General features: G+C 37.3%; 1 protein-coding gene across 2 annotated transcripts in view; it reads right to left on the bottom strand.

Annotated features, from left to right (window-relative positions):
- Positions 1 to 777: 777 nt before the first annotated feature.
- Positions 778 to 15,510, bottom strand: part of LOC139766041 (regulator of microtubule dynamics protein 1-like) — an 83,145-nt gene continuing 68,412 nt past the window's right edge. For both annotated transcript variants that reach the window (XM_071694165.1, XM_071694166.1), the window contains exons 3-7: positions 14,826 to 14,993; positions 14,421 to 14,672; positions 13,323 to 13,378; positions 11,683 to 11,820; positions 778 to 1,417 (exon numbers count right to left, since the gene is read on the bottom strand). In XM_071694165.1, the coding sequence (XP_071550266.1) occupies positions 1,264 to 1,417; positions 11,683 to 11,820; positions 13,323 to 13,378; positions 14,421 to 14,672; positions 14,826 to 14,993 (768 nt within the window). In that variant the 3' untranslated portion in view covers positions 778 to 1,263. The remainder of the gene's footprint in view (positions 1,418 to 11,682; positions 11,821 to 13,322; positions 13,379 to 14,420; positions 14,673 to 14,825; positions 14,994 to 15,510) is intronic.

Here is a 15,510-nt window from a genome sequence, read left to right as displayed (position 1 = left end):
CCAATTCACTCTATTCCTTACAAGCCTTTCATGCTCCTGTAAGTTCAGGCCTCAATTGCTCAAAATATTTTTCACTCCATCCTTCCACCTCCAATTCGGTCTCCCACTTCTCCTTGTTCCCTCCACCTCTGACACACATGTGTGTTGAAATAAGAAGAGCTGTAGATTTACCACACTCCTCAGTGTTGCATTAACCAATGAGCACCCCTGATTCAAACATTTCTTGGCTCCAGCTATTAGATTTGAGTGAACAGTGTATAACAATTATTCCCCATTTAAACTCCTTTCCACCAACAAATAACTTACTTCATCAGTCCTATCTTCTGTGATCCATCCCTTCACCTTGTACCTTCAGTCAGATTATTTCAAACCTTTTTCATCAAATTGTTATAGTCTGACAAGATCTCACTACCTTGGCATGTGTCCATCCATTTCTCTTTCAAGTAATTCCTTTAAAGGCACATATCTTTCCAACATCATTATTCTTTATGTCATCATAATCCATACATTACTATGTGGGCTACCCATCTGTATTGATAGTATGTCTGACCTAAATGAACTTGGCAAAATCAAGATTTAAAGGCCATATTATCAAACTGAGGAAATGCATTCTACCTTGCAAACCTCTTGCTCAGACTACACTCAAAAACCTTTCATTCACTAAAGTTCTTATTGCAATCCAGTTCTTAATTCCGCAAAGTCAGGCAAGATATATTTTCCAAAATTCCAACATGGATTGGTGTGCATTTCAGTCCAATATTCACTATAAAATCTAGGTACTTCATAGTGTATTTTATTATAAAGGGCTGGGTGGGCAAATAAGGTATGTATATTTTGCTAAAATATTTCAAGTTTTTGTACAAGACTGAAAGACATTAACACCTCTTAACTATATTCAACATAAATTTTGTTACTATATGATACAAATATACGAATTATCTTGCTCTGAAATTCAATATCTGCCTTCTGGCTGTACAACCATTATGAAATGACAAAATATCAATCATAGCCATCCTTTTTAAATTAAGCATATGCACTACATGATATACTATTACATAAAAGATGACAAAAATGCAATAATGTCAAAATGGAAATATTTAGAACAATGCCAGAACACACAACTCTTTATGTAAAAATAAAGCATTTATGTAGCAAATATGAAATGTCTATGACTTATTTTCTTATTGTGATTACATTGATGTGCAACACACCTTGACATTGTAATTCCTGTTACATTTTATGTGATGACAATTTTACAAAAATTCAAAGTCCTCTAAGAAGACTAGATGCTTCTGCCACTGCTTCTTCATCATCTTTGATCTTCATTGGGTAATTTTTAGTGCGCAGGAAATAGTCTTTTGCTTCTGCCTTCTTCCCAAGCATCTGGTAACACTTCCCAATCATTAGTAAGTTCTTACTGTAAATTTTAAATAAATGAAATCAGTTATGTTTACAAAGACTTATACACTGAGCTATATCAATATCATTTGCCCATCCTATTGTGTAACACAACATCCCTCTTGCAATGGGTAATTTAGTTCAAATCCTACTGAATACCCAAAGTACTATAATTTGAGGTGTATTTGCTAAAAACTGCTCTTCACAATGTGTCTCATTGTCTTGAAATCTGTAATAATGTGCAAACTTTTGTGGAACACACATTTCATTCTTTCCTATACTTGATGCATAAAGGTGAAAGGTCAAAGCTTTCTCAATGTATGTTGCATTTACAAATTAGCATCAACACGTGACTGACATAAATTTCTCAAGACATGATTAGAGGACTAGAAAAGAGTTCAAAAAGATTAAACAGTGACAAAGATAAGTATAAGAAATTGTACTGGAAGAAGGTGGAAAAGGAAAGAGGTGACTGTAAGAAAAGAAATGTTAATGTCAGAAGTAAGGAAGGGGAGTTGCTGAATCAAAAGGAGGAATTGAAAGGAAAATGGAGAGTATTTTGAAGAACTTATGAATGTTGGAGAAGGTGAAGCAGCAGTTGTTACATGCATGGGCATGGAGGATGGAAAGAAAAGGATACAAATGCAGGGACCTATAGCAAGAAGGGAGGTAAAAAGGACAATAAAGAAGTTGAAGGTAGGAGAGACACCTGGGGTGAATGTGATTATGGCTGAAATGCTCAAGTATGATGAAGAAAAAATAATAGAGTGGATGCATCTAATATGGAAACAGAAGGTTGTGCCTGAGGAGTGGGATAAAGCTATTATTGTTCCTTTATTCAAAGGAAAAGGTGCTAAGGATGTATGTAGCAATTCTAAAGGAATAAGTCTGTTAAGTACACAGAGAAAAGTGTATGCAAGTGTTAACTGATAAGGTGAGGAACAACGGGGTTTTAGGAAAGGTAGGGGATGTGTGGATCAGATTTTTGTGGTGCAAATGATTGTGGGAAAGTATGAAGCAAAAGGTAAGAAGCTGTATGTAGCTTTTATGGATCTGGAGAAAGCTCGCTTTATGAGATGTATTAAGAATGCATCAGGTAGAGGGATAACTGTTGGATGGTATGAAAGTCTTCTTCAGAGGAGAAAATGCAAGTGCAAGAGTGGATGGAGAGTTGCTTGAAAGTTTCAATATACATGGGGGTATGAGGCAGGTGTGTGTGATGTCACCATGTCTTTTTAACATATATATATATATGGATTGGCGGAATGCTTGCATAGTGCCATTGTATAAAGGCAAAGGGGATAAGAGTGAGTGCTCATATTACAGAGGTATAAGTTTGTTGAGTATTCCTGGTAAATCATATGGGAGGGCATTGATTGAGAGGGTGAAGGCATGTACAGAGCATCAGATTGGGGAAGAGCAGTGTGGTTTCAGAAGTGGTAGAGGATGTGTGGATCAGGTGTTTGCTTTGAAGAATGTATGCGAGAAATACTTAGAAAAACAAATAGATTGTATGTAGCATTTATGGATCTGGAGAAGGCATATGATAGAGTTGATAGAGATGCTCTGTGGAAGGTTTTAAGAATATATGGTGTGGGAGGCAAGTTGTTAGAAGCAGTGAAAAGTTTTTATCGAGGATGTAAGGCATGTGTACATGTAGGAAGAGAGGAAAGTGATTGGTTCTCAGTGAATGTAGGTTTGCGGCAGGGGTGTGTGATGTCTCCATGGTTGTTTAATTTGTTTATGGATGGGGTTGTTAGGGAGGTGAATGCAAGAGTTTTGGAAAGAGGGGCAAGTATGAAGTCTGTTGTGGATGAGAGAGCTTGGGAAGTGAGTCAGTTGTTGTTCGCTGATGATACAGCGCTGGTGGCTGATTCATGTAAGAAACTGCAGAAGCTGGTGACTGAGTTTGGTAAAGTGTGTGAAAGAAGAAAGTTAAGAGTAAATGTGAATAAGAGCAAGGTTATTAGGTACAGTAGGGTTGAGGGTCAAGTCAATTGGGAGGTAAGTTTGAATGGAGAAAAGCTGGAGGAAGTGAAGTGTTTTAGATATTTGGGAGTGGATCTGGCAGCGGATGGAACCATGGAAGCGGAAGTGAATCATAGGGTGGGGGAGGGGGCGAAAATTCTGGGAGCCTTGAAGAATGTTTGGAAGTCGAGAACATTATCTCGGAAAGCAAAAATGGGTATGTTTGAAGGAATAGTGGTTCCAACAATGTTGTACGATTGTGAGGCGTGGGCTATGGATAGAGTTGTGCGCAGGAGGGTGGACGTGCTGGAAATGAGATGTTTGAGGACAATATGTGGTGTGAGGTGGTTTGATCGAGTAAGTAATGTAAGGGTGAGAGAGATGTGTGGAAATAAAAAGAGTGTGGTTGAGAGAGCAGAAGAGGGTGTTTTGAAATGGTTTGGTCACATGGAGAGAATGAGTGGGGAAAGATTGACCAAGAGGATATATGTGTCAGAGGTGGAGGGAACGAGGAGAAGTGGGAGACCAAATTGGAGATGGAAAGATGGAGTGAAAAAGATTTTGAGTGATCGGGGCCTGAACATGCAGGACGGTGAAAGGCGTGCAAGGAATAGAGTGAATTGGAACGATGTGGTATACCAGGGTCGACGTACTGTAAATGGATTGAACCAGGGCATATGAATCGTCTGGGGTAAACCATGCAAAGTGTGTGGGGCCTGGATGTGGAAAGGGAGCTGTGGTTTCGGTGCATTATTACATGACAGCTAGAGACTGAGTGTGAACGAATGGGGCCTTGGTGTTTTTCCTAGCGCTACCTCGCACACATGAGGGGGGAGGGGGTTGGTATTCCATGTGTGGCGAGGTGGCGATGGGAACAAATAAAGGCAGACAGTATGAATTATGTACATGTGTATATATGTATATGTCTGTGTGTGTATATATATGTGTACATTGAGATGTATAGGTATGTATATTGTGCATTTGTGGACATGTATGTATATACATGTGTATGTGGACGGGTTGGGCCATTCTTTCATCTGTTTCCTTGCGCTACCTCGCTAACGCGGGAGACAGCGACAAAGCAAAATAAATCAAATAAAATAATAAATAAATAAATATGGATGTAGTGATAAGAAGGGGGTGCAAGAGATGAGTGTGGAGATGAGGTCTGGTGGTGAGTGACGAGCCTGTTTGTGGACGATACTGTGTTGTTTGCTGAAAGTGTAGAGGAGTTGCAGAAGGTTTTCTGCAAGCATAATGAATGAAAGCCAGTGTGAGTAACGTTAAGTAATGGTATCTGAAAGGGAAAAGAGTGAAAGTATAAATTTTGCAAAACCCTATAGAGTGAAAGAAGAAAGTATACAAAACTGTGTTTACACATAAGGGAAGAGAAAGACTGAAAGAGGTGAGAGAATTTAAGTATTGAGAAGTTATTTTGGGTAGGTTTGGTGATGAGGAAGGAGAGATAAGTGGTAGAGCAGTAAGGGTAGAAGAGTCATAGGGTCCCTTAACAGAATCATGAAGGGTAGATGTGTAAGTATGGAAGTGAAAAAAGGATTAAGGGATAGCATTGTCCTTCCAAAACATGGACATGGAATGAGTCCCAGAGGTCAAGAATCCAGGCTGTGGAAATGAGCTATTTGAGAGAAGTATGTGGCATGACTAAATGGAATGAAGATAGAAATAACAGAAGTGGAATGGCAGAGAATGAATTGTGGAATGGTAGAGAGGGTGAAATGTAATACTTTGAGGTACTTTGGGCATGTGGAAAGAAAGTAATCGAGGAGTTTACAAAGAGAGTGTATAATAGTACAATTAAAGGGATTGGTATGAGAGGAGACTCCCTGTGACATGGGGAAAAATGGTGGAAGAGAACTGGAGGGAGAGAAATGATGGAAAATGCAAAGAATAGTGTAAGCAGGACAGGGATAGGTGGAGATTTTTGCCGTGGCCATCCCCTTGATGTGAATTCCTGGAGTGAATGGACATTAGAGATATAATAAACAGAAAATCTATCACAGTGTACTAATGACACGATAATTTATAAAACAAGAAATAAAGTGGATGTGTCAGTTGTGCATTTAAAGTTGGCTGAAGGACAAAGGGAATAATTACAGTGGTAAAAATTACAATATGCAGAAATCTAGCGCAACATAATGTCATAGGCTTAGAAATACGGAAGACTTCTAGAGCCAGATAAAAAATATCCAATGAGACTTTTTTTTTTTTTATCCTCTGCTGGCACTCATTAGCTACTTGTGAACCAAGTAAACAAATTACAAGAGATAAACCTGGTACCAGAGGGTATCAAAACTCTTTAATGCTTCTTGACAAAGAAACCCCCAGCAATGTCTATTCCTAAACAAACACATGGGTTTTGTGGAACAGCAATATGTAATTGTAATCAAATATTAGTTACTTAGTTGTAACCTTTCAAAGGTATAACTTACCTCCAACTGGATGACAATAAAAATAACAAACTCCTAATCATGATATTTTCTAATTTTGAAAAAGAAATGAAAAATTCAACCCTTTTAATTTCAGGCCATTTCTTTTTGATTCTGTTTAAGATCACTAAAAGTGTTATTCATCATCCTGACCAGTAAAGAATTACCTTTCAATTAGCAGACAGGGTAAAGTATACAGATAGTATATCACTCATTACACGACTTTCCTCTTTTGAGAAAAAAATCCCCATAAAGAATAATCTTTAAATTATTAACTTCTTTTTAGACATTCTTTACGATACCATTATTTAGGAGACAGCTTTATTTTGGGAAAATATTTTTAGGCCTTCTTTTTCCACTGCCATAAGTGTTACTTCATCATGTCCAATAAGAACACAGGTGTAAAATTTGTATTTCACTCGATCAGTTGAATTTAAACCCACTGTAGTATCAACAATAGGTAATTATATTTTAGTTACTCAGTTAAACAAAACCACTGGATCCAGGGTGCCTTTTCAAGAATGGGTGAAGAATGAATGTAAAAAGAGCCTCCTCATCACCTTACATATCAATGTTTACAAATACTAAAAATTTTACCAAATTTTTTTTAATTTCTGCCAAAGTATGTTGAAAACTTGGAATTTTTTTTTAAAACCACACTGTACATGCAATATATTAAATAAACAACATACTTTGGTTTTTGCTCCTGAGAGCTGGTTGCTTATATGCCCCCACCATCAGCTCGACAACATAATACATGGCAAGCTACAGCAATGCATGATTACTGTGTCGCTGTTGGCAACTCAAGGATGGGCCAATTAGCTAACTGTTTCTTTCCCTACACTTTGAAGATTTGGAACACTCTCCCCCTCTCATGTCTTTCCCAGCAACTATGACCTGGCACTTTTTAAAATACGTTTTCCATTTCCTCCAAAATTCTTAAATTACTTTTGCTCATCTCTTTTCTCTCCTTCTCATTAACCCTCTTCATATTCTAATAAAGGTCCAACCTTGATGTGGATTTTTTTCTGTGACTAGAACCAACAATATAAAAAAATACTTGCTAATCATTATGCTGAATAAGGTTCTAGGGATTTTTATTCTGGTTAATCAGCTAAACATATCAAATAATACTTGGATAACGTACAGCTGCCTCCACTTCCAACCAGGACAGTTAGCAGTGTCAATCTTCTCTTTCTGTGAGATGTGAACCAAAGAAGTATCAACTTTGTACTTCAAAGCTTCCATTAGTTACCTGGGGTGGGGGTGCAGGAAACGACAGGAGTCAGCATGTGAAGTGGTGACAAGGTAAAGATAGAAGAGTGGTTAGAGAGGGGTACAGTGATAGGTGACACCTACATACAACACAGTATTTTATGTAGCAAATATAGTAGTCAGTGGGACTAAGTAAAAATGCTGATAGTGAAGTTAATCACAAACCAGAATATTATTCTTAGCTTGTGTTATAGGTATGAATTATTCCATGATAATGCAACTCCCCTACACCTAACTTTTACTTAACACACAGGCACACAGACACTTACAGGCCATGTCCTTCCCTCCACCCACAGAAGTAAATGTCACCAATTCCAGGGTGACCTGCTAAGTTCATTGTTTGTAAGTATGTGTGTTTTTTGTGCATTGGGAGAGGCTCTTACAACCTATGAAGCAGGTAAAGGATGCATCTGAATATTTACTTGCCCATTTCTTCTCAGTATAATTACCCAATAAGTGTCAAACATTCCAAGTATAATGAATATGAAAAAAAAATATTGTTTTGCAGCACATCAACAGTTTCATAGTTTACAGCCTGTAACAAAAGTATGGTATTCTCCATAAGGTAGGTGTGCATAGTGAGACATGATGTTAGGAGAAGGGATGGACTTAGCACCAGACAGGTGCAATCTTTATTATCGGAATGTAGATACTTTATTGTGGTAGTGGTTTGGGATGGTTGAGCATAACAAATTATTGCATCCTGTCCACTGTTTTATGTAGAAATATAACTTGTGGCTCTTTTTAGCTTTCGGCACATCTACAGCATGAAAATGTTTATTATTGTATGTTAAGAAACGTAATTTATACGAGCTTATTTGATGATTCTAATGATATGCGAGGGTTAACAAGAGATTATGAATTAGTATATCACAAGGCAAATTCAATAAACTGGTAAAGTGGATGTGAATAACAAAATATCATCTGACTAAATGGTGGGCATTATGTAATTTTCCAATATAGTATTTACATTTGTCAGCTGGTTAAGAATGATGGCGCTGGATATATTCAAAAAGTTACTTCAAAGTTCATCTCCAAGGCAAAGTATGTAATTCATTAACTAATGTCAAACTTGATATCTGTATGAATCACACATCACAACTCCAGGCTAATATGTGACCAATCCCACAGTGAGGACCACCACCAAAGAACCTCACTTCCACTGCACTTAAGCCACACTCCATGAAAAACCCAACCACAGGCATCATTTTTCCCTGATATCTTATATTATGTTATGCTTCTTATATATTGCATCTCTATTGCATGTTTAACATTACAGGAAACCAATGAAGTCTGTGTAATTAATATAACAATGAGAAATGTAAACCACATGTAAACACAATCATACAAAGTGCAGTCATTTACTGAAGTATTTTTAACATAAAACTTTAGGAAATTAACATTCTTTGTTGTTATATAGATTGTATATCAAATAAGTATCCTTTCATATTCACGAAAATTACATGTTAAAATGAATCTTTAATAGGACCAGCTTGTAGAAAGAAATTTGTTTAAGGATTCCATCTATCTCATTTGAACAATAGAGCTACAGTGCAGAAAGAGGAACATCCTGCATGAAGAGTAATATATAACCTTATCATTGAGGTTAATACTTTTTTATTTGCCAATGTCTTCATGCCACAGCTTCAAGCTAGGATGATCAGAGGCAGGCCCAACACATCATGCTTTACTTTCAACTACCCTAACATACAGTTTTCCTTCCCACCACCCTCACCCCGCTTATGGTGATTCCACTTCTGGCAATTAAATCATTATCAAGTATTAGATATTATCATTCCTCATTAATTTCTTAAAAGTCACTTCCATTTATGAATTTGTGTTTCCCACTTGGGTTAAGATAACACCTATAGCACAATCATTGTATCAGTGGTATTAAAAGATGAATGGCATAGCCTCAGCCTTAGCTTCTATCTCATGGGTTGATACTTGCTAGTTTATATCACACAGAGAGGATGGAGTGACATCACAATAACTTCATGTTAATTGATCAAAACCGAAGTCAACACCACATGTAATGAGATGTTGCAGAAACTAGTAACAACCTCAACATGAGCAAAACTCCGGATAACGGAAGCTTGTATTTAGAAATGAAAACTTCCAAGTAGTGAGTCAATACACCTTGGGTTCACACCTCATGGAAAGAGAGGATTGACGTTTTGACATTGCTGATTGTCCAAGATGTAAGTGGATGCAGCTGTACCATCAATTAGGAGACAAATCAGAATCAGGTAATAATCCCTTTCATTTCATTATTTATCAATTCTTAGACAAATAAACTGTTCCAAATAACTTGTACCTTGCTTCATGGCTGTTTTTCACTTGTGTTAATCATACTGCCAAGAAAGACTGAGAGTGTTACTGGACTATGCCAAAGGAGTTTACATTTCCCTGCTACTGGAAGAAGCACTGCCTTGGGCTGCAGGAGCCATTAGAAATGTCCTGGATAACTCCATGAGTTTCATAGATATTGGTCCTGGGGTTATTATAAAATAATCATATAAATATAAAGACTGAGTGAAGACTGATATAAGGTGAGAGTAAATAACCACGGAGAGCAAGTGAAAAGTAGCAGGCATTAGGGAAGCACTGCTTACATGAGAGAGTAAAGTTTGTGGTAATGAGGAAGTTGGGATGCAGACATATGACAAAGGGTAATAAGTGATAGAATGAGAAAGTTAAATTGCTGATGAAAGAGAAAAGAGAGGTATATGGATGGTATCTGCAGGGAAAGAATGAAAGTGACTGAAAGCTGTACAAAAGAAAGCAACAGATCAAAAGCAAGGTAAAGGAACTGGAAAATGAGAATTGTGGTGAAAAGGCAATGATGAACATCAGGGAGAACAAGAAAAGTTTTAGGAGGTGAACGGTGTGAAGAGAACAAGAGAAAAACTAGGAGTGATGGTGAAGAACAAAATTGGAAAAATGGTAACAGGCTCAGGAGAGGTCAAACCAAGATACAGTAAATATTTTGTTGCACTGTTGAATGTGTGTTTGGAACAAAGTGATGTAAGAAGAGAAAGGGAGTCATGGGGAATGGCTCAGTGTAAAGAGAGGAATTAGTGAAAGCCTTGTGTAAGATGAAGTGTGGTAAAGTAGCATGAGTGGAAGTGACAGAAGCTGACTTTCTCAAGAAAGAGGGTAAGAGTGGTATTGACTGGCAAGTGAGGTTTTTTAATATATATTAGCATGGCCCAAGGTAGGGTGCCTAAGGAGTGGCAACATGCATGTATAGTGCCCCTATATAGAGAAAAGGGGACAAAAGTTATTATTTTAGTAACCAATATGGCAGGGGGGAAAACATGCCCCTAACAAGGTAATCTTGGTGAAAGGAACTAGACTAAGAGAAAAGGAATGAGGAAATTAGTCAGGGCTCTGCAGGTGTTCATGGACCTGACTCTTAATGGTAGAAAAGCTATAGAAAGATGGAAAGATGAAAAGAAGAGAATCCCAGAGCTTAACTTCTTTGAGGGAGGAAGGAAGTACCTTAATATTCAATCCTTGAATGGCTAGTCTCCACACAGCAACTGTGTGAGGCAGCAACCAAGCACATAATTTAGGTCCAAGCCTTGGTGGCAAAGACCATGGAGACAATGTAAGAGAACAGAGACCAATATGATACCTGAAGAACAGGGAGAAGGCACATATATCGCAGTATACATAAAGAGATGACTGGAGGGAGGTGATGCAATTAGTCATTTGTATTAGTATGACAAATGCACAGTTTTACAATTTGATCTTTGTTTGATGAGACTGGCATGCCTTGCCATGCTACTAGCCCCACAGCTTTCTACTCAGATACAGAAGACACCATTAGATGCACTGTGTTTATATCATGATAGTTGGAGAGCTTGACTGATGAACTTCGGTTATGCTCATGCCTACTATAGAAGTTGTGACCCCCACTTAATCAAACGTAAACGGGGATGCGGTCAGGCAATTGGAAAACCACAGGCTTTTTAAGAAAATGATGGCTCCTAACCATTCCAATCCATTGCTAGACTAAAGATTAAGGATCGTGATAAAAACAAAGCACTTATATCCTATTCAGTCCTAAATCTTACAAACTATTTTCTTTGAATTTAGGCTTGAACATGAATAAATGACCTACTACAATTAATTATTCTTACAAGATGAGTAATAGTAGATAGTAGTTGGTAGGCAGCCAATGGGAGGAGCAAAAGATAAAAGTAGTACATAAGAACATTAGATTGGAATATTAGATAGAAGTAGTAGGTAGGAACATTTAGGCAGAGCATTATGTAGAAGTAGTCAGTAGGAACATTAGGTAGGAGGCTTTGGAAACACTGCCCCAGAGTTGCCCTCTGCCAGTGGCCTGTTTAGTGTGAGGCACCAAAAGGCTAAGAAGCAGCACTGGAGTTCACCAATGATGGAGACTCTCTTGCCATTGCCACCCCTTCAGAGAATTCCCGAAGGTAAAAGGCATCAAAGATAGAGATACACAGAGAGATATGATGAACAGGTATATGTTCAGATCATTCAATAAATACAGTGCAAAGATATTTATCACATGATTCGTCACATATTCCAGCCTACTGTTTTGGTAAAGACTTGCCTGTAAAAATTGGGCTCCACTTGCTCAGCATGAAGAAAATGTTCAAGTGCTTCTTCATATGTCCCAGCCGGAGGCGTGGCAAACACTACAGAGGCAATCTTCCGCTGGTACCAAGGGATGCTGGCAATACTGTAGTACCTGTGAAGATGTATTACATATACACGAAGGAAAAACTAATCAAATATTGCACTATGGCAGCAAAGATTATCCAATACCAATCTAAATTACACAACTCATATCCTGCTTCCTACATGCTGCTGAGTTTGAAAAAATTTTCTTCTAGTTTTCAAAGCTTCAACTTTTTGTTTCACATACTTTAGCCACATAATGCATGGCTCTTTTTTCTACTTTTATTTCTATTTCACAACCTACTATCTTTTTTTTATACACATCATACACCTAATGTAGCAACAGCAGTCTCACCAAATGTTTTAAAGCATTAAATATTCCTATTATTAAAAAATTGCCTCATTCTCTCATCATTTCCCTTTTGACTGGATAGACTACATGACATTTCTTATAACTGCCTACATTCAGGGTCATGCCCACAATTCTAAGACGAGAGTCATCTACTTAAAGCTGGTTTCAGAAACTCAAAAGAAACATTAACCCCTTAACTTGTCTTGACAGATATTTACAAGAAATGGACAACACCTCCAGATTGATATTTACGCATCATTTCATGTCTGCACTGTATTCAAAGGTCACCTGCCGAGTCTGGGTGTTGCTGAGTAGTAGAGCATGATGATTTCTCCCAGTGGTCAGTCATCATCCTCCAGTCATACCAATGACATCACATTATCATGAGTTTTCTAGGAAAACTGAGCAGCTTTGGGCTAAATTTGGATGCCCAGGCAGATGATCCTAAATTTATAACAATGATGATCTGCCTTTGGATCATGTGGAGAGTGATTTTATGACAGTGCCTTTTTGAGTATCAAAAGCTGACCAAGATAAGGCAGGAAAAGGTGTTTCCAGAGTTGACTTTGACAACAGTGCATCTGACTGGTGCAATTTGGTAAATTCTGAGCTTTTGAGTTTACTATAAAGGTTAAATTTTATGAAAAACATTACCAATAAATTGTACTATCACAATAAGATTTAATCTATATGTTAAAATGATGATAATGTGTAGGTATTAGAAACAACAAAACTTAACGACACTTGAATATTACTATGGTACTACCCTTCTGCACGTCGTGCTAAAACGCCTACAAAACTTCTACACGTGAAAATATTCATCTGAAATCTTTTTGATCTTTTTATAAGAATACCTCTGAAATTTCAAGATTAACTGCATTCTGTAAACCTGTATGGTTAACTGTATTGTGTAAACAGCTTGAAAAATGCAGAATCACATGGTTGGAAAAGATACCTAAGTCAGGAGTTAAGGGTTAACAGTTTAATATTTTTACCAAAGACTACTCCACATCCTGTGTGGGAACATACTACCAATGACAATTTTTGAAGTAAATTCCACATATTCATACAAATGAATAGCTTACACTCAACATAAATTTTATGTAGCTGTCAACTTAAGCTTTGTGTTTTTAATCTTGGTACAAAAGTCATCACATCTGTCTTTTCACTGAACATACAATTTCCTTAATCATTTCCTATGTAGGGAAAACAAAACTCACCAAAATCCTAATAGGTGCCATGAAGTCCCATCTGTTGGATTCAACTCACAAGCCTTCTGCAAATTCATCAAGTATATATACATTAGATTTGTTATTCACAAATTCAAATAAATGGTCAGTATGTGATTTTTATAATACTACCCATTTTCTTTGTTAACCTAACTGCCTTTCCCATTTTAGCAAGGTAGTGGGAGGAAAAATGAACACCAGCCCCACTTGCACTCATCCAGCCTACTATATCTGTCACGTATAATATATCAAAATCTGAGACAATATATCAAAATCTGGTAAAAAAAAAAAGACTACTCTATAGTTTATCTCAATCACTTTACATGCCATGGCTCTGCCCACTGACAGAGTGTCACTCCTTTTATACCATGTCACTCAAACTCATTCTGTCCAGTGCTCATCTCTTGCCCCGCCTGAATGTTCAAGCCCTCCTTCACCTCATCCTTCCATCTCCTCATTAGCCTCCCACTTTCCCCTCTTCTGAAACACAGATCGTCTTTATCAGTCTCTCTTCATTCATCTTCTCCATATATCCATAACATTTCTAAACACACTCTAGCTGGCCTTCCCAATCATACTATGATCACTGCCACACCTGTCTCTAACAATGTCATGTCCTACACCATCAATCTGCTTTACACCATATATCCTCCAGCTTTTCATTTCTAACATGTCCACCCTCAACCTTTCTTTTGCATTCAAGAACCACAATTCATATCCATAAAACACTGCTGGGACTCCTATACTGCAACTTGCATACAATGACCTTTCCTCCCATGTGCTCCTTAACATACTTCTCTTTCATCCTGTGACTCCAGTCCCCAAGGTTCTACCTGCTGCCATATCCATTTCCAGTTATCTAGAGAACCCCACTTCCATCAGGTCCTCCTAAATCAAACTAACACTCAAACTATTCTGTCTCACCCGCTGTTGCATCTCACTGTCTTAATTACATTCACTTACAATTGTTTCCTTTTACACACACTTTTTCATTGTCATTGGCATTTGAAGTTTCTCTCTACTCTGCCACCAGAGCCAAGTCATCTGATGGAAAATTTTGTCTGTAAATCTGAAATATCACTGACGTACCATCATATGATTCTTTACATTGTAAGACTGAGATATTCTAGCCTTGGTCCCTTCATATCCATACACATAATCAATAAGGATGGACATCCACTTGTGTACAGCAAAGTTATTCTGGTTAACTGATAGGGCTTCTTCAACAAAATTCAAGGCTTCCCTATACAGAGCTTTCTTCTCATCATCTGTTTTGGCTGCTTTTGCTTTTTCATATGTTGCTCGACCTAATCTCCAGAGGATCTCATCATTCTTCATGTTCTGAAAAGCATAAGTTAGAATTCTAGTTCAGCAAAAGCTCTCAATAATAAGTAACTTTAAACTGTCATACTCTTGCTAAAAGTTCTTGGAAAAAAGTATAAGCCAAAAAATAAAACTGTAACATTTATACTATAATGAGAGAATTCATTTCACCTTGTAGGGGTGAAGAAGATTGTATATATCTTCATATTTCATCAAGTCATACAGCCTGTCTGCTTCAGTCACCAAAATCTCTGGAGAGGGTACTTCTGCTACAATACCTGGGTAGTTGTTTGCAAGAACTCCAACAAGAAAGCCACTTGTACAGCTTATTACTGCTGGCTAGAGAAGAAAATATGTACACATTACTTAACATCTCACAATTACTTTTTTCTTTATACCAGCAACTACTTTAAGTGCAATGGTTCATGGAATAACTTTAAAACAAATTTCTGTATCTGCACACCTATCTACCTAAAGTGGACATGGATTCTTTGTGTGTTCTAGGCTATGAGTTAAGTTTTATTTGCTCTAACAAAGAAGTTAACTGTGTTGATATTGCAAGATCATTTTGTAATTTAGAAAAGTACAGTAAATTATTTAATGATGAAGAAAACATTTGTAAAGGTTTAGTGTATGAAAGTTTGTCAAAACCAGTGGTCCCAAATTGTCCAAAAAGTTTCATCAGTGCTATTAACGAGTTGAAAAAAGATAATGATATACATACTACTAAAGCAGATAAGGCTAACACACTTGTGATTAAGGACAAAGTTAATTATTTATCAAGAATTATCTGTATGTGATGATACAACATACTTTCAACTCAGTAGAACTCCCCTAGAAGCAATTAATTCTCACT

This window comes from Panulirus ornatus, chromosome 56 (assembly GCF_036320965.1).
Source record: "Panulirus ornatus isolate Po-2019 chromosome 56, ASM3632096v1, whole genome shotgun sequence".
In the NCBI taxonomy this organism is placed as follows: Eukaryota; Metazoa; Arthropoda; class Malacostraca; order Decapoda; family Palinuridae; genus Panulirus; species Panulirus ornatus.
Note: the sequence above shows the minus strand (reverse complement) of the source record. Positions and strands in the feature narration are given on the sequence as shown.